We start from the raw sequence: 18516 nt of genomic DNA, 5'->3' as shown, positions 1-18516 counted from the left end.
ATCCATCCATCCATCCATTTATCCATCCATCCATCCATCCATCCATCCATTTATCCATCCATCCATCCATCCATCCATCCATTTATCCATCCATCCATCCATCCATCCATCCATCCATCCATCTACCATCCATCCATCCATCTACCATGATCATCCATCCATCCATCCATCCATCCATTTATCCATCCATCCATCATCCATCCATCCATCCACCCATCCATCCACCCATCTTTCCAAGCTCCATTCCATCTGCCCATTTAATTTTTCCATCTAAGCCATTTCCATCCCTCCTCTAAAGAAGGCACACAAGTATGACCTTGTACCTGCTTCAGTTGATATGTACTAACAGTGCTCCAGGCTCAGTAGGAAAGAGTTGTGGGATTGATTAGTGAGGTTTGCTTTGGGTATGAGACATGGTGTGGAAGAGCTGCCTAGGCGTGATCCTTGACCTTACCTGTCTGTCTATTCATCCAGCTGCTAGAGTGTTTTGGGCACCGCTGCATGCCCCAGGACTGTGGTGGGTGCTGTGGAGAATAGAGAAGTAGAAGACATGGTTTTTGCCCCTGAGGAGCTGCAGTCCGGCTGGGAAGATAAGACATGTACAATTAGAGAGCAATATAGAAGAGTATGTAATTAAATGATAAAGCATGTGGTTCCTGAGATAAGTGCCCATGGAAGCTCTGGGAAGGGCAAGCTTGTTGGAGTAATCGAACACAGCTGTGGAAGAGGTGGAATTTGAACTGGGTCTTGAAGGCCCAAGCCCATACAGGTTTCAGAAAGAGGAGGGACTCTCCAGGTGAGGGGGAGGGGAGGTGAGAGGCAGGCTTTAAGTGTGGTATGTAAAGGTGGACGTAGCACCGTGACTGACCCAGAACGTTCTAGAAATACCTTGCATCTCCTTAGTGCTTTCACTCCCCAAGACATCCCAGCTTGTGTCGCTCTCAGAAACCCCTGTAAGATAGAACGACGTGTCCAGTTGAAGAGGTAGGAACCATGGAGTCACATATATGACTACTTACACCATCAGGGATGTTAGCATCTAGTGGAGTTGGGCCAAACCCTTTCATTTTACAGAAGGAGAAACATAAGAGGACAAGTGGGGCTAGTTGGTAGCCCAGCTGTGTCTGGAATAACAAGGCTCCCAGCGTTGACCCTTCCAGCTGGACAGAGAGCTCCCTGCAGAGACGTGTCCCCTCGGCTACTAAAGACCTAGGAAGTTAATGGCTTCTTTCCTTCCTTGGTAGGAATTTGGTGCATTGATGAGCAATTACTCCCTCCCCCCACCTCTGCCCACCTACCATGTTCTGCTGGAGGGGGAGGGCCTGGGACAGTCACTTGGCAACTTCAAGGATGACCTGCTCAACGTGTGCATGCGCCATGTTGAGAAGATGTGCAAGGCGGACCTGAGCCGTAACTTCATCGAGAGGAACCACATGGAGAACGGTAGGCCTCTTCGTTCGACGAACACCATGGCCATGGGCACCTGGTGCTTTCCAAGTGCTGATCCCTGATGCCTGGGCTGGCATCTAGCCAGCCGACCCCTCATTGTTCCAAACCACCCGTCCTACCCAAGGTGTTGGGACTAGGATTCAGGGATTGTAACCCTCCACTGAACCGGTTGCCAAGGTTATGTGGTGTTACATGGGCTCCCAAGGGCAGTGAGCATCTGGGCACTGGCTGCACAAAGGCCTCCTCTCTGTGGGTCATCCATCAAACTCAGGATTAATTTCATTCCGAGCTACATCTGATTATGGGCCCAACCCAGCAGCTGTGGGGAGGTTGCCACTTGGAAGGGCCAGATGCTAACCTGGTGATTTTGCGGACTCCCATAGACATGACCTAGAACTGCATCGTGCTGGGAGGGAGACCTTGCCTGTCACCATGGCCCCACTGAGTGGTGTTGAGCTCAGAGGCTGGGCTGGGGACAATGGGACCCATGTGTCTCAGTGACTCACCGGCTTCCCTGATGTCAGCTTCTGAGTCACGCTGTCCCCTACTGAGGCCAACTGAATCACCTCACCGAAAGCCTCCTCATCTGAGAAACTAATCCATTAAGTCTCTTCTCACCAGCCCAGCCCAGTCCCTTTAGGGCCCTAAGTGGGAGCACTTTCCCAAGGCCCCACTCAGTGATCCAGGCCCAACATGGGGCTCTAAGGACACCTCTGGCCCCAAACATCCTAAGGAGGCAGACCCTGTCTTTTGTCTCCAAGCAGAGAAGGTGATTCCCTGGGGATGAGAAGGGGGTAATAGTGTGCCGATGTGCTGGGCTTTAGGGGCGACCTCTGTATATCTTGGTGATGGTGACATCACCCAGTGTCCCTGTGAAAGGTGAGGGACATTCCTCAGTGACACCTGAGGATCCATGAGCCACTGCAACAAGACAGTCATTTGCTTCCAGCGGCCTTCGGGTCCTGAAATCCCCCTTCAGATGACAATGGTGATGACATTAGCGGTGGTGACTGACAGTGACTGAGGACTCCCAGTGTGCTGGCTTTGTGAGAGCTCTTTGCTGGCCATGGCTTACTTTCCCTGCAGGATGCACTGCGTTTCATAGATGAGAAGGCCGAGGCTCAGAGAAGTAACTTTTCAATGGGCACACAGCTGAGTGGGGGATGTGGTTAAGATTCACACTCTGATACTCAGCCTCCCAGGTCTTCCCGGCCAAGAAGTTGCTGAGGCTGGCGCCGGGCAGAGCTGTTGGGAGTGTGATGATCACGGTCCCTGAGGTACAAACCCAGGGGTGGGGTCCCTCTGCTGAGGTCGGGGCAGACAGATGAGGATGGCTGTGATTGGGCCAGGATGGCCCATGAGCCTCGAAGGACTGCCTACCACCTGTCCACCGGGTCATTTATAGGTAATGATTGTATTGACCATGACCTCTGAGCAAGTGTGGCCCCGTGCCCTGTGCCAGGTGTGCAGGGAGGCGCTGCCAGGAGCAGGATGGGTGTTGTGATGTCAGCAGCCTTGCACCTGTGCCTGGGGCCCTGGGCCTCCGTGTTGGTTTGCTGATTGCTGCTGTGTTGTTGTTGGGAGTGTGTCTGGCTATAGGGCAGGGCTGGGGGGAATGGGAGGCCAGTGAGTCAGATCTCCTCTCCTCCTGGATGACAGCCTACCCATCAGACCAGGGACTTAGTCCTACCCCCAAAGGCCCAGGGACTGACCACCATCATCCTGAGCTTGCAGAGCAGCCGAAGCAGGGAGCAATGGGTGGGGGTTCTCCTGGGAGAACACATGTTTGTGGTGGAGTGCACTACTGTATGTCAGGCCCCTGCTGGGTACAGGTGATGAAGATGAAGGAGAAGGACCTGAACCACACATTCCTTCTCTTGCCCAGGGGGCACAGAGAGGGAAGGGCAGAGGGAACATAGAAGATGGAGAAGTCACAAGAGGAAGGAATGGGGTGGGGGAGTGCAGCTGGGGGAAGGCAAGCGTGGCACCACCGATTTCTCTGGGTTTGGGGGTATACTGGTGGCTGGGGGTGGGGTGGGGAGTCAGTGCCCGCCCCACGAAGCTCACTCCCCTCTTTGTGCCTCTGCTCAGCGGGCTGGATCCCTGGCCCTGGAGGCCGACGCTAGGACCTCGTTCCACCCCCGTGGGCTGCTGACATGGCTGGGACAAAGTAAGGAAGTAGGAATGAGGGCTCACACCCCAGTTCTGCCCTCACTGGCCATGTGACATGGGGCTTCACCTACCTCCCGAGACTCAGTTTCCTGGTCTGTCCCGTGGGGATCTCTATTCCAGCCCAGGGGTTGCGTTACACAACAAAAAGGAAAGGGATGTCAGTAGCACCTTGTCAACTGCAAAGTGCTGTGCCTCTGGTCTTACTCACAAGGGTCAGTCCAGGGAAGGAGCTGGCGCCTTGCCGACCGTCTCTCACCTCCCAGCGGCTCAGGAGCAGAGGGAATGTTGGGCAGGGTATGGCCTTCCCTGGGCTCGGAGAACCTCGCTTCTGCCTGGGACAGAGGGGCTGTGGGCTGACTCAGCAGAAACCAGGCCTGCCCCCAGGACTCCCCTTCTCCTCTCCACCTGCCCCTCTGATGGCTGGCCTCTGTCCCTCCCAGGAGCTGACCATCGCTACATGAGCAGCTACACTAACAGCTACGGCAACGAGTGGAGTGCGCCTGACACCATGAAGAGATACTCCATGTACCTTACGCCCAAGAGTAAGAGAGAGCACCCCATCCCTCGGGGCCCCTGACTTCAGGACTCGGCTGGGTTCTGCCTTGCCAGAGTGACCGTCACTGGGTTTGCCCGGGGAAGTCTGGGCGCACACCTGCTGGCCCTCTGGACCCAAGAACAGTGCCCCATTCCTCCCTCAGAAGCATCCGGGTTGGAGATAAACTACAGGCACCTCCTGACTCCCCGCTCCCCCGTCCCTGCCTCCAGTCCCAATAAGTCCTGTGCTTCCCTTTCCTTTCAGCGGGTCTCCCAGCTGCTGTTTTCACCAGCAACGATCCTCGATCCTCGGGGCCTGAGCCTGAGCTGTGTTCTGCTTCCACTTGCCTTGTTGTAGTCCTGGGGGAGGGCCAGTCCCTCCAGAACCATTCTGCCCCTCTAGGGTGGGGAGACAGACGGCTGGTCTACCTTTCCTCCCCGCTCCCTCCTGGCATGGCGCCTGGCCCTTGGCCTTTTTCTCTGGGCCCTGGACGGTCCCAGCTTGTGTCAGCCTAGGTGGAGGTAGAGACCAGAGCCCGCCTGTTTTCGCCCCCGGGGAAGCCTGTTGCGTTCTTTTACACCAGCAACAAACCGCAACAACGCCCGTTACATAAGGGTGGGCGTGCCAGGAGTGTCAGCCCTCGGAGAGAGGGGGTACATTCCTGAGGGCGTGCCTACGCGCGTGGGGGTGGTCTTCAGAAGAATGGGGCTGTGGGGAAAAGGGAGAAAGGGGACAGAGAGATGTGAGGAAGGAGCTGGGGACCGGGGAGCCCCCAGGCCTGAGCGCTGATTGACACACTTCCCACACACACACACACACACACACACACACACACACCATGGGAAGGGCGTAGGGGCTTTAGAGATGAGCTCAGCCGGAGGAATCTCTGAGCTCCACCCAATGTGAAAACAACACCTGGGCCCTGACAGAGGCCTGGCAAAGCACCTGGGCACCCGAGTCCCCCCTGCCCCACATTCCTGGTGTGGGTCAGGCCATCAGCCTGGCCCATTCCCCTCCCAGGGCGCTATCCTTGGGGCCCCGTCCTTGAGCGGGTGAGCAGCACTAACCAGCCTCCCCAGTGAGGACCCTGATGTGCACTGGTCCCCTTAGCTGGGCCCTGCTCGGCTCCCTCAGCTCCCTCGGGGAGTGAGAGGGGCGTGGGTTCCCCCTCCCCCCCGCAGGTCATGGGGAGGGGAGCAGAGCAGCAGTGGGGTTAGAGGGAAGAGTACAGAACTGCCAGGATGCTGCCCTCCAGCCAGGACCTGGGGACTTTGTACCCCCTCTGTCCCCTCTGTACCCCCGTCTGGGAGGAGAGAAATTCAGCTCAGATGCTAGGAAGCCTTCTAGCTTATCACGGAGTCAGGCGGTGACATTTGTAGGTGGAAGAAACAGGTTCATCCGGTGTCCCTGCCCTTGCACTGAGGACAGGAGGAAGGAGGAAATCTGCCCTCTGGGGACTCCCAGGCTCAGGGTAGAGGCAAGGGAAGGGCCAGGAAGAGTCAGAAAGGGGATCAGGAGACAAGGCCATCCAAGGGTTACTGGCATGAGTCTGGGGGCTCTGGGGCAGTGGGCTCGTGCTGTGACCTTTCCCAGCGGAGGCGTTTCCAGGCCCCTGAAGGTGGGGCAGCGTGCTCAGTAAAGCCGCAGACCAGAGCTGGGAGTCGGGTGCCTGTTAGGTGGGAGGGAAGGAGCTGATGGAAGGACCCAGACACATGTGGAAAGCATGTCTTCTTCATCTGTAAAGTGGGGGTATGGAGCCCACTCCGCCAGCCTCTCAAGATTGTTCTGAGAATCCGAATTTGGAGGCTCCTGAGCAATGTGAGGTCTTACCCCTGGTGGTGGAAGCACCCGGGAGATACTCGTGGCCCCAGGTTCCTCCTCATAGGCGAGCCCGCACCTGTACCCCCCCACAGCTGCCACCATCCTCCTTCGTCCCAGGGATACCACCTCGCAGCCTCTGGGGTCTCCATCTGCAGGGCCTGACTAGGGAGGGGGGTGTGGGCTTCTCAGGCCTTGGTGATCCTTAGGGCCGCCCACATAGGGAAACCATGCACCCCGAGTCTCTGCAGAAGCTTCCAGATTTACACCTAATGCTCCTGTGTACTTACTAACAGTCTTCCTTTCACCGTTCAGTGTCCTGATTTGGAGCGCAAATTAAGTGGCTACCTGATCTAGACCCAGACGAGCTGTCTTAGTGGTGGGACCCGGGTCCCCGGACAGGCAGTGGGCACCGTCTGGGGACAAGGAGTCCTGCGTAACCCCCTTAAGTCAGAAGCTATGGGCCTGCCTTGAAGCAGACCCAGCTCTCCACAGTGGGGACCCGTCCTCATCTTCCTAGGTGGGGCCAGGACATCGTACCAGCCAGGGTCCCCCAGCCGCCTCTCCAAGGAGACCAACCAGAAGAATTTCAACAATCTGTATGGCACCAAAGGTGAGAGAGTGACTCAGCACAGGGACTGGGAGGTAGACTGGGGGTGGGGGGCGGGCTCCCCCGTGGAAGGGGGATGTGGGGAGCTGGGATGGGCTTAGGGGCCCAGAGACAAGCAGGGAGGAGTCCTACTGAGCTCAATGTGTGTGTGTGTGTGTGTGTGTGTGTGTGTGTGTGTGTGTGTGTGTTAGAGTGTGTGATGTCGTTAGTTAGGCTGCGGAGAAGCAGCCTGGAAATCCCTGAGGGTGAGTCTGGGAAACTGGGAGTGGGGCTTCAGTGTGGAAGCTTCCCTTAGTATGTGTTGCAACACAAGGACCCACAGAGGACCGGGGCCCTTTACCGAAGGGTGCACGTCTGCATTGAGAAATCACTTTTAAAACAGACTAGTGTAGCTGTAAATGGGACGGACGGCAGGACAGGAAGTGGGGCTGTCCCTGGAGATCCGGGATGGGACATGCCCTTAAGGCCTAGAAAAGGTGAAAGGGGGGATGCCTGGCTTCCTTGGAGAGAGAGGCCGAGCAAGCACAGACACCCCTCCATCCCGTGCACCGAGGGCACCCTTGTGCCAAGTGTAGGACCATGCACTCAAAGACCCAGGTTTTTGGAGGCTCCGGGGTGCCAGCCAGCTGTGGGCAGGGAGGGCAGTCCTGGGGCAGCTCTACCAGACATGGCCCTGGGAGGTCTGAGGAGGGGTTGGGGGGGCCTCTTCAGTGAGGGCATGGGCTCTGAGAGATCTGGGTGGATGGGCTCACTAGGGGTCGTGCTGGAGACCCCTCCCAAGGTCCCCATGGCAGGGGTTCACAGTGGGGCGGGCAGAGCGCCCCAGCCTCCTCTGACCACTGAGCCCCAGTGTCAGGCTCCCGCCCTCCTGCAGACAGCTGTGGGAGAGGACCATCAACCAGGACTAGGCCCTCAGCCATGGAGTGAGCTGACTGGGGAGAGCCCCAGGGCTCAGGGCTGCTGAGAGGGCAGCCCAGGGCAGGGGTGTCGTCCGTGGGGGGCTCTGAAGCCCCCAGACTCGAGTGTCCTCGTGGGGCTTCTGCTGTTCCTCCCACACCCGCCCCGCTGCCTCTCTCCGCTAGACTGCAGGGACGTCCTCCCAAACCGACACTCCCGCTTCGCAAGCAGAGTTTCAGGACTTGAACCAGCTGCCTCTCTGGCCAAGTTTTAGCGTGTGTTTCTATTTATTTGTTTACTTCTTGCACTCACCCAGCAACCGTGCAATGGAATCTTCTAGGGACCAGGCCCCGCGCTGGGCGCTGGATATGTGATGCTGGGCCAGACAGCCGTGTCCCCTGCCCCCAATTAAATTTGCCCTTATAACCTAGGGGGACAACACGGGAGCAGAGTGACGTGAGGCCTGGGGCTGAAGCACACACAGACTTGGGGGAGACGACAGGGAAGCTGACACCAGAGGGCCCAACACGTTTGTCAAGGATGGAGTGGGTGGGGGAGCTGCGTGTGCCGAGGGCAAGAGAGGGCCTGGTGTGCCGCGAGCTCAGAGGGTACAGGGTGGGCTGTCGCAGTGGAGCTGGGGGAGGTGAGGCCAGAAAGTGGAGGTAGTGATGGGGGCCGCGTGCCGGTTAGGGACTCGGAGCCTGAGTCTGAGGACAGTGGGCCTTGAGGTACGGCAGAGGCGAGCAGACACTGGTTTAGGACAACTTTGATGGCAGGAAGGAGGGGCGGGAAGTGTGCTGGGGGGGACTCACGTCTCCTGCTGTGCCTCGCCAGGTAACTACACCTCCCGGGTCTGGGAATACTCCTCCACCATCCAGAACTCAGATGATGGGCCCGCAGTCCAAGGCAGCTCCTCCTTCTCCCTGAAAGGTGAGCTCTCCCCACCTTGCCCTGCCTTTCCTGTGTCTCTCCAGGCTCTGTGCTGGCCTCCGCTCCCTCCCTCACCAGCTGCCCACCCTGGAAGGGACAGACCCTGGCCAGAGAGGTCTCAGCTGTCAGGGAAGCCTGGGCTTGGGGCTGGTTTTAGCGAACACTGGGCCCTAACCGTGATCCGCATGGTCAGGGAGGTAGGGACGCCGCCCTCTGGAGACCCCTGCCCCTGACACCCCCATCCTGTTTCCATCGGGCCTAACTTCTGAGTCCTCCTCCCGCAGGAAGCTTAACTGCTCAGCCTGCGCCTGCCGGCCTCTGTCGGCTCTAGAAGGCTGTGACCGCGTACCAGCGGCCAACATCCTGAGTCCTGTCAGGCCCTTTCTCAGAGAGGCAGGACTAGACCATGTCTAAAGTGTCCTGAGTCCGACTCTGCTCTCCAGACCAGGCGGAGTGGGCCAGGCCCCTCCTGTCTCTTCTGAAGGGCCCTAGGGACAGCTCTGTGGGCTGTGGTGTAAGCCATTCTGTCTTCTGATGCCCGAGCCATGTGGTCTTGAAGCGAGGGTACAGGGGCTGGCCGGGGTCAGGGAGAGGGAGGAGAGAGGGCGGGGCAGGCAGGCCCCCAGGCAGTGGTCTTGGAAGGCGATTTATCATTCAGCTGTCCCTTCCAGGCTGGAATCCCACCCTATCCCCAGGGCAGGGACTCTTGGAAGGACCAGCTCACCTTGCTAACCTTAGAAGGTGAATGTGACTGGAGGGTCCCAGCCTATAAGACCCCGGGGGATGTCCTCTCCCCAAGCTAGGCCTGGCAAGTTCTGGCCACCAGCGGTCCCACCCTGCACTCTGGTCAAGCCTAGATCAGAGGCTACGGGTCAGGGAAGATGTTCATCCCCCAGTGTGATTTGGAGCTTCCACATTCCCCTGTATCTCCCCACAGGCTTGTACCAACCCACCACCCACCCTCTGCCCTGGTGAAGGCCTTGACCTAGGAGAGCCCCTCCTCAAATACTCTGAGCCCCTGAGGACTAGCCCAGGGACAGTGTGGTCACCTTCACACAGATGAGCTCATTACAACAGCTGGGACTGGCCTTGGATGGTGGGGTGCTCTGGGCAGGGGCCTGCCTGTGTGTAAGCAGAAGCCCCGCCCATGAGGATGGCCCCCCACCAGCAACTACCCAGCAACCCTAGCAACCCTAGAGGGAGGCAGAGCACATGCTCGGGGTGGCCTGGCTGGGCTCCCAGCATAGCAGGCCCCAGGGCAAGGTGTGACTCCCGCTGGCCCCTCCCAGACCAGGGTGTGCTGCTAATGCCTCTCTCTCTCCCAGCAGGCTCTGGGAAAGCCCCCTATCAGTTCACCACCTTGGGACAGGCCACCACAGAGTTTTCCAAACCACTGGACGGCAGTGGGCGCTTTAAAAACAATCCTGGTACCGGCCTGTCTTCCCTCCCCTTCTCTTTCCCCACAGCAGGGCAGATGGGACACCCTCTGGGGCTCTCTGCCACTTCTAGGGCATCCTGGCCCTCCTCCCCAGAGTTGCTGGAAGAGGGATGCCTCCCCCCTCCCCTGGCACCATCCCTAGCTCCCCCTGCCCTTGGACTTCTGCCTGCTGCACGAGGCTGGTCTTCGAGACCACATCCCCGTCCCCATCCCCTCCTCACCTCTCTTGGGACTGGCATGGGTTTTTCTTTCTGGGAACTGAGAATTGAGATCTGAAATCCCCCCTTTCCATCTCCCACTCAGGACCCATGGAACCCTCTTTTGCCAAGGCGCCCCCACCCCCACCCCCAGATGCAGGGAGAGACCTGAGTCTCTGCTCTGTCTCCATCTTCTTGCTAAATGCAGATGGAGGGAAGGGCCAGCCAGGCCGGTTCATCCTCCCTCAGAGCAGCTGGAACGGGGCTCCAGGCTGCCCCAGAGGAGGGCAGACCCTGTCTATTTCTGAGCTTCTCCTATTGGGGTCATAATCTGCTCCTTCCCAGGCCCCAAGGCCTGTCCCTGCAGGCTGATGCCTGAGACAGAGGGTGCTTTCCACAGTTCTGTGGGCCAGAGCTCCTAACAGATCCCGCTGGGCTGAAGGGGAGCACGGTGGGCAGGAGGACCACGCCCGGACAGGGCCCACGTGCTCCAGGCCCCATAGGCTTGCTGTCTTAACTGTGGACCTTAGCCACATGGCAAATGACGGCCTGGCCCTGGCCCCAGCCTCCTGCTCCTGGAACAGGCAAGAGGCCCTGGACCTGGGCAGGACCATGAGGGTGGGTTTCGGTACCCTGTCAAACCTGGGTTCACATCCTGACTGCTGCTTCCTGGAGGTGAGGCTCAGGGCAAACTGCTTACGGAGTGAGGGTTAATGAGGAGACCTGTGGGAAGGGGGGACACTGGCCATGCAGCACCGGCCCTTGGAAAGGGCGCCTCCTGGTGGATACCTTAGCCGGTTGTGCTCATGGGAAAAGGTCAGTGGTGTGAAACTTCAGGGCAGCTGGGGGGAATTCCTTGTGGAGTAGTGTGATTCTGACCTAGATTTGGGGACCACAGTCCAGGACCGCCTGGCCCAGCCCACCTGGCCTCTTCCTCCTCCCTCTGTTTGCCTGGGTGCCTCCCCCCTTCGGCCAGCCTCTCCAGGATTTTCCGCGGTACCCCCCCCCCCCCAGCTGCTGCAGGCCTCTTCAGGGGTCTCTGCACTTGGTAGTGGGCTGGCTGGAGCTTGGTGGTCACTTTGGAGATGGTACCCCTGCTGTTGTGGCCCCGGAGGCCCTGATGGCCAACCTCGGCTCCCTCCGACCAGCACCTCCTGTCTCTGCAGGCTATCCTTCCCTCATCAGGAGCCAGAGCCCCAAGGCCCAGCCCCAGACTTGGAAATCTGGCAAGCAGACTTTGCTGGTGAGTGATGGGCTGTCAGGACAGCCTGTCTGGCCATAGGCATCTCCAGAATGGGCACGGAACGGGGCTCCCCAGGGGCAGCTGGTCATCAGTCACCCAGGGGAGGTGATGGGAGGATGTGACCTCTCTGGGCCATGGGACGGAGGGAGGGGACAGCCGTGGCCTGAATTCCCACATTCTGCATTCAGCAAAGGGTAGCAGAGACTCAGGGCTAACCGTCAGTGGATCTGGGTAAGCATGCACTTTCTGGGCCTCAGTTTTCTAATCTGTAAAGTGGGCATCCCTGATTCTTTCATTCGGCAAATTGTTGCTGGGCATCTATACTTGCTGAATGAGGACTGTGTCCCCATCAGCTCTGGGCGTGTGAAATTCTCCGTCTTGGGGATGGACATCCTAGTGATGGGTCCCACCTTCCTGGGGCCATTCCCTAGCTCTGACAACACAGAGGCCACTGGGGCGATAACATGGTGAGGCAGAGGCAGTAAAGTCAGGAACAGAGATATTTCAGGGTTCAGTGGCTAACGCACCTGAACCAGGAATTGAAGAACCACACTAGAGGAGACCATGGCCTTGGGGTCTGGCCAGCTCAGGGGATTCCCTCTCTGAGGCTCTGTTTCTGCAGTCTTGTAATGCAGTGCTGAGATACGGGGATCCCTAATGCCCACCCCCCCTTTTTAAGATTTTATTTATTTATTTGACAGGCAGAGATCACAAGTAGGTAGAGAGGCAGGCAGAGAGAGACGGTGAAGGGGGGAAGCCGGCTCCCCGCTGAGCAGAGAGCCCAATGTGGGGCTCGATCCCAGGACCCTGAGATCATGACCTGAGCCGAAGGAAGAGGCTTAACCCATTGAGCCACCCAGGCGCCCCCCTAATGCCCTTTTGACCTGACCCCCACCCAGGACCTCCGTGAGCAGGGCCATCCTTCACAGGCTGGGCCTCCACCTCCCTGAATGCTTCTCTCTTGGAGCTGAGGGAGTCACACAGCTGCCCTGGGATATGGGTGACAGCAGGGGCTCGGCTGGGGACAGGGGCAGGAGTCCCCAGCTCCCTCCTGTCTTTGCATTTGGAGGTTAGATCGTGGGGAGGTGATTTGCTCCAGGCCCCGGCGACTGGGGCTGGATTAATTGGAGAAAATCTTTAATTTGCTGGTGATGGGAGCTAAGTGATCGTGTGTGTAATTTGTACCTGGGCCCAGGGGCATCGCAACAGCAGGACTGCAGAAAGCAGATATGGGGAGAAAAAAAAGGGGTTTTGTTCCTGGATTCAGGCCTTGCCCTCCCTACCACGCACTCTTCTACCTCCCAGGGCCTGGGTCCCAGCAGAGAAAGCTCATTACCATCTTGAGACACTTGCTTGGCAGGGCAATGTTCCGGCTAGAATGGAGGCAGGTGCTAGCACGTGAGGGAGGCTGTCCTGGGAGTCAAAATGCCTGGGATGTGGCCCTTGCCTTCATACCCACTTGTTGTGTGACCTCCCGTGAACCGTTCTCGCAACTGTAACAGAAGTTGGGGGCCTCTGACGTGCTGTGACCCTGAGCCAGGGAAGGGACAAGGGCAGGCTGGGGAGACAGGGAGAGCACCCTTCCCAGATGTCCCGGAATTCTGTTTCTGCCCACCTGTCACTTCTGGGCTCTTCGTGGGACAGCACCATTCACTGACCTGTGATCTGCTTTATTGACCCAGCCTTCCAGAAAGAAAGGCGTGAGCCATTTCTAGGGCTCTTATTGACTACTCTGGGGTCCAGACCCGTCCTGCCACTGAGTAACTCTGCGGCTTTGGCTGTGACCTCCTCCTGCCTGGGTGCCTCTGTATCTTGCAGTCACTTCTTAAGGGGGCCAACCAAGGTCCGAGTTAAGGACTCAGCCGCTGCATCCCGCAGCCCCCCAGGCCCTGCTCTGGGCCAGATATGGCTAAGGAGCTGCTAAGTGACCACATCTCCGGGCAGACAAGGTTGAAGGCAGGGGCGACCTCCCCAGTGTCTCCTACAGTGGCATCAGTGGACCCAGCTCAGGCACAAAGCCACTTCCAGAGCCCTGCGGAGGGCTGAGCGCTCTCACATAGACTAAGCAGCAGCTAATCCGGCCTTATTGCTGGAGGCTGATCTCTTAGGCTTGGGGAGCTGACGGGAGCAGAGCAGAGCTGGCGGGAAGGTGCTTCTGCTCTGTGCTGAGGCCGCTCCCTGAAGGACAGGCCAAGTTGAGAGAGGCGAAGGGGATAGAGTTGGGGAACCCCCCTCTGTGTTGGGCTGGGCAGGTTTTTGCCTTCTGTGAACTCTCTCTGTCAGGGGAATCACGCAGAGACCAGAAGCAAATGCTTGTGGCCCTTGAGACTCAAGGAATGATTTGGAGATGTGGGTAGGGTTGTTGCGGGGAAGGGGGTACGGGGGAGGCTTGGGAGCCGGACTACAGGGGGCTCAAATCCCACCTCCACTACTCAATAGCCGGGTGGCCTTAGGGAAGTGGCTTAGCCTCTCTGTGCCTCGATTTGTCCATCTATGAAATGGGTATGATGATGATAACCCACTTAATTGGGTGGCTATAAAAACTCCATGAGTCCTTCCATACAAAGCATTTGTAACACAGGGTGCAGCTCTGGAGAGGAGAAAATGCTATGAGACCAGGATCTAGGGTGGTGCTGGGGTGGGGGCGGCTTCTAGGCCACAGAGAGGAAGTCTGATGAGGGCCTGAGGTTCCTGCTCACCAGCCAAATGGCGGCAATGAACTCTGAATAAGCTATGAACCTGGAGACTGATAGCGTTGAGTAGATAGAGCCTGCGGTTTGGGCCACGGGCCCCTAGAACCTGCTAGGGGGTTCAGAGGACTGCTGCTTCCCCGGCGGGAGGTGAGGCTAGGGTAGGTCTGGCTGGTCGGCTCCACTGCCATCTGTCCTCCCTAACCACTCTTGTTTCCCTCCCCCAACCAACAGTCTCACTACCGGCCATTCTATGTCAACAAAGGCAACGGGATGGGGTCCAATGAGGCCCCGTGAGTTCCAGACAGGCAGCACCGAGGCCCTGGCACCCCTGCCCTCCCCGGCTGATCCTGCTGCTCTCGCTACTGTGCTCATCAGGGTGGAAGGGAGCCATCCCCCTCTGCTCCCTGCCTTCAACCAGGCCCCATCCAGGCTCCTCTCCAGCTTTGGGACTTCTAATGGCCACCATCTTTTCCTGTGCTCAGAGGCCAGCCATCAAAGGGGTGGGAGATAGGTGGGCTTCTCTCCCCTAACCCACCGCCCTTTCTTGGGTGGGGTTGTCGGGGCCCACATGGGGGCAGCCTGCCTTTCCCACCCATCCCCTTGAGGGCCTCTTGGCCATCTTGAGGCCTCTTGGCCATTTCTCTCCAAGCCTCCTTCCCCAGGATGTGGTCTGTAGATGCCTGCCCATCTCCCACCCGCGTGGGCCCACATTCTCCTTCCCAGCAGCCCGGCGCCGGCAGACCACTGGCCCTAAGTACTCAGCCTGGCTGAGCCTGAAGCCCGGGGCCACCGTGGAGGGGAACCTCTCAGCATCTCGGCATCATCCTGACTGTGTCGGGCATCACCGTAACCATATGGAATCCGAGGTCCCTGGGGATGGATTCTCCTGGCTGCAAGGATGGTCTTAGCCAGGCCAGGTCCCTCTTCTACCTGCTGGGATAAGCAATTCCCTCAACGTGATAGGATCCATCCATGAAAATAGTTCCTGGCCCAGCTGCCCAAGGGACATGTCATTTCCCCCATGGAGTCCTGGTCATCCCATTGTTCTGTGTCCTCTCTGGCAATGGCAAGTGAGCAGGCCAGGGACACTGGGTCTCGGCAGGTCACTTGGAATTTCCAGGTAACTGCTGCTGTTACTTCTAAGGGTGGCTGACCCACCACCAGCCCCCCTCAACCACTGCCCCCATCTGTCTCCCTCCTCCCTCTGACTACCTTCCATGTGGCACACTGTCATGGGGCTCAGGGCCTAGAGACGGACCAAAGCAGGAGCAGCAAGGTGGGGCCCTTCCTCTTCTCAACATCGCTCCCAAGGGTCCTGGAGACAAGGGGGCGGGGCCAGCTGGCCAGGGGCGGGGAGGGGGCCACTTAGCTTGGGCTTTTCCCTCCTGAATAAACCGCTGATCACTGACTTCTTTTGTATCGAACAAACATGTTTCCGGGATGTGGCCCAGTTCCCAGTGGGACTGCCTATAGCCCTTCTGAACACTTCCCCAACACTGATTAGTGAGGGGTCACCTCTCCTCTTTCTTCCAGAAGATGTGGCTCCTTCAAGTCTCCCTGTCACCCCGTCAAAGCCCCTGGGGTGAAGTACAGGAGACTGGATCTTTGTTAGGTGGATATCAGCTGACGGGGAACAGAAGGGAGGATGGGGGCACCCTGGGATGCGTTGACTACCCTGAGGGCTGTGTGTGCTCAGAACGCCCCATCCCCCATCCCCAGCAGGGAGCAGGACCCCAGGAGTGGCTGTACACAGAGACTGACCAGGGGCTTCTCCATGGTGGGGAGAGCTTCCTGGGTTGGGGAACCCCACACCCAAAGTCTGGCAGGAGAATCAACAGGCTCCTGAGGGCAGCACCCTCCTGGGCTTGGGGCATGCAAGAAGGAGATGAGGCTGTCCAGGCCCTGGGAGTCCAGAGAGGCCTGGAAGGGTAGTCTGGGAAGGCTTCCTGGAGGAGGCAAGCAAGACAGGAGGAAGCATGACCTGGAAGAGAGGGAAAGAGGATGTAATTAAAACACACCCTTTCCCTGGTGGGGCTGGGGACCTCCCCTCCAAGGCTCCTTCATTCTCACTGTCGTTCTTTGCTCTGCTCCTTAGCTGAGGCCAAACCACACCAGGGGAGCAGCCATCTCCCCTGCCCCTTAGTAAATGAGCTAGCTGCTGGTGCATCATAGAGGGGCAACCCCCGTCCTCCTCCCTCTCCCCACCCTGCTGGGCCAGTAGCCAGGTTTCTCAGCTGGGGAGGGGGGTCCTTAGAATAAAAAAATGAAAAGGAGGAGCCAGAAGAAGAGGGCAGAGGGGAAGGGGGAGGAGAGGAGAGGATGGTGAGGTGACCCGTGTAGCACTGTCAGGAAGGAAGCTGCCTCCCATGGAACCAGCATGCTCCCACACCTTTGTGCCCACCCTCTGGAGCCAGGAGAACAGTGTTCCCTGGGTTGGCTACTGTTCCCCAAAGCCCCTGACCTGGATCTGGTTCCATGAGCAGTGCTCTCTGGAGCACCTCCCCCAGGCCAGCACTCAGTGCCCTGCACCCTCCTGGACCTGTTTTAGGACCTGCAATCCCCATGGCTTTGATGGGGAGAAGGGTCATACTCCTAGACTCCAGGGATGCCCAGTTCTCTGGGAAAGACCTTGGCCCCCCACATTTGGGACCCTTCCCAAAGCCGTTGGCTCTAGAGGAGGGAAGGAGGAGAGGGACCCAGTCTGGCTGAATTCCCTGGACCCCTGCCTGTCCTAGCCCAGGGCCTTACCAGGAGCTGCCACGGGCAATGTGGAAGCTGGCAAGGTGGGAGGACAGGGGGATAGCTGTGTCCAGGGGCCCTGGGCCCGTGGCTGGGGCCTGGGTGGGGATGTCCCCTGAGCACCATGCTCCCCTCATCCTTCCTCACCAGGTCCATTACCATTGGAGCTGTGATTAGAAAGCAACTGGGGGAATCCTTTCTTCCATTTCTTGAGAATGCCTCCCTCCTCAGCATGGGTGAAAACATCAGACCACCATATGCCCTGAGTGGCTCAGGGACCGGAGTGGAGGGGGAGGGAGATGTCTCTCCCCAGAACGGGAGAGAAAGTAGAGAAGCAAGACTGTTTCCGTTCTTATTCCTTCAGCCCCAGCCAAGTCCTGGTCCATCCATGCTCCTGTGCCTGGTCCCCAGCAGCTCTGGGCTTTAGGCAAGTCCAAGCACGCTGGGGGTAGCCTGCTGGCAGATGGGGGAGGACCCTCAGGGGCTGGGCTGGGGGAGGAGGGAGGCAGAACGGGGCTAAGCAGGGACCCTACCCAGGTACTTGGGTGTTCTCATCCTGGCTCAGTCACTTGGGCTGTGTGATCTGGGCCAGCTGCTTGCCTTTTCTGGGCCTGACCTTCCCAATCAACAAAAGGAGGTGGTGTTTGCACTGGGTCATTCCTGAGGTCCTCTCCCAGCTGTGATAGTTTGTGGGGTAAGGATCACAAGGGTGGTTGGGAGGGACTGAACAACTGAGCTCCCTCCCAGCTGGGACTCCGTGACCAGGTGTGATCTCAACCAGGGTTGAGAGGCAGATGGAACGGATTCTCAAATCCCGGAGGCGCCCCTTACCCAACCCAGCTGCCCCTCCTCAGCGCCAAACCCTGTGGGTCAGGCTTGGGCCCCTCCCCAAGAAGAACCCTTCCCTATTCACAAGGGCGGGCGGTGTGGGGGTGGTGCTCGGGGTTGAGTGGAGTTGCTGGGAAGCCTCAGAAGCATCTGAGTCCTGCTCTGGGCCTGGATCTCCAGGACCCATGGTAATATGGACTCCATGTCGTCAGGGGTATTCCTTTTTGTTCTAGAAGGGTGTGGGCCTATGGGCAGGCCTTGGAGGCTAAGAAGCAGTTATGGGGGAGGGGCGCCAAAGAGGTGGTATCAGGACGTTCCTGTGGGGAGCTGACACTTGGAATTCAGACTTCGGGAGACAGGAGCCAGACTGCCTGAGTCAGAATCCTGCTTGTGGCATTCACCAGCTGTGTGACCTTGGCAAACCACCCAACCTGTCGGAAGCAAACAGGATCTTAGAGGATTGCTGGGGACAAAAACAACAAGAACAATGTGGAAAGCACCTGGCCCCAGCAAGTGCTCAGTAATTGAGAGTAATACTACGGCTGTCGCATTAACAAGAGCAGGACCAAGGTCCTTTCTCCATTTCTCCAGCCTCTTTATCCTTCGCCCTTGGATGCCCACCGAGAGGTGGCTGGGAGTCGGGTGGGGGCCTCGGGATTCCTTTTTTCCAGCACGGAACCAGCCCCACAGCTCCCTGCAGTTCTGAGACATAGCCAGGAGGTGGCAGCATTTCACTGCAGTTTATGGGCCCTCAACATCCCTCCCCAAGCCGCTGTCAGGACCCAGGCCCCACAGCCTTTCCACAAGGGAAGCCCCTTTCTCCACTCCTTGTGCATTAGCTAAGTCGACCTTGCCCTAGATTGTGGAATGTGTGATTACAGGCTGGCAGTCCCCCTGCCAAGAAGGGACGAGAGGCTTTCTGCTCACCCGCCCCACACCCTGCCCAGCCTGGCACAGGGGCTGCAGG

General features: G+C 58.3%; 1 protein-coding gene across 3 annotated transcripts in view; it reads left to right on the top strand.

Moving 5' to 3' along the window:
* TRIM29 (tripartite motif containing 29) overlaps nt 1-14578 on the top strand; it is a 24845-nt gene extending 10267 nt beyond the window's left edge. The window contains exons 4-10 of one of the 3 annotated variants that reach the window (XM_032868737.1): nt 1245-1443; nt 4062-4163; nt 6495-6587; nt 8316-8411; nt 9740-9838; nt 11213-11289; nt 14214-14578. In XM_032868737.1, the coding sequence (XP_032724628.1) occupies nt 1245-1443; nt 4062-4163; nt 6495-6587; nt 8316-8411; nt 9740-9838; nt 11213-11289; nt 14214-14276 (729 nt within the window). In that variant the 3' untranslated portion in view covers nt 14277-14578. Of the gene's footprint in view, nt 1-1244; nt 1444-4061; nt 4164-6494; nt 6588-8315; nt 8412-9736; nt 9839-11212; nt 11290-14213 lie in introns of all 3 variants that reach the window. The other 2 variants (XM_032868736.1, XM_032868739.1) reach the window with 2 other exon arrangements.
* Nucleotides 14579-18516: the final 3938 nt, after the last annotated feature.

Source organism: Lontra canadensis, unplaced genomic scaffold (assembly GCF_010015895.1).
Source record: "Lontra canadensis isolate GAN:19392208 unplaced genomic scaffold, GSC_riverotter_1.0 scaffold36, whole genome shotgun sequence".
Taxonomy (NCBI): Eukaryota; Metazoa; Chordata; class Mammalia; order Carnivora; family Mustelidae; genus Lontra; species Lontra canadensis.
Note: the sequence above shows the minus strand (reverse complement) of the source record. Positions and strands in the feature narration are given on the sequence as shown.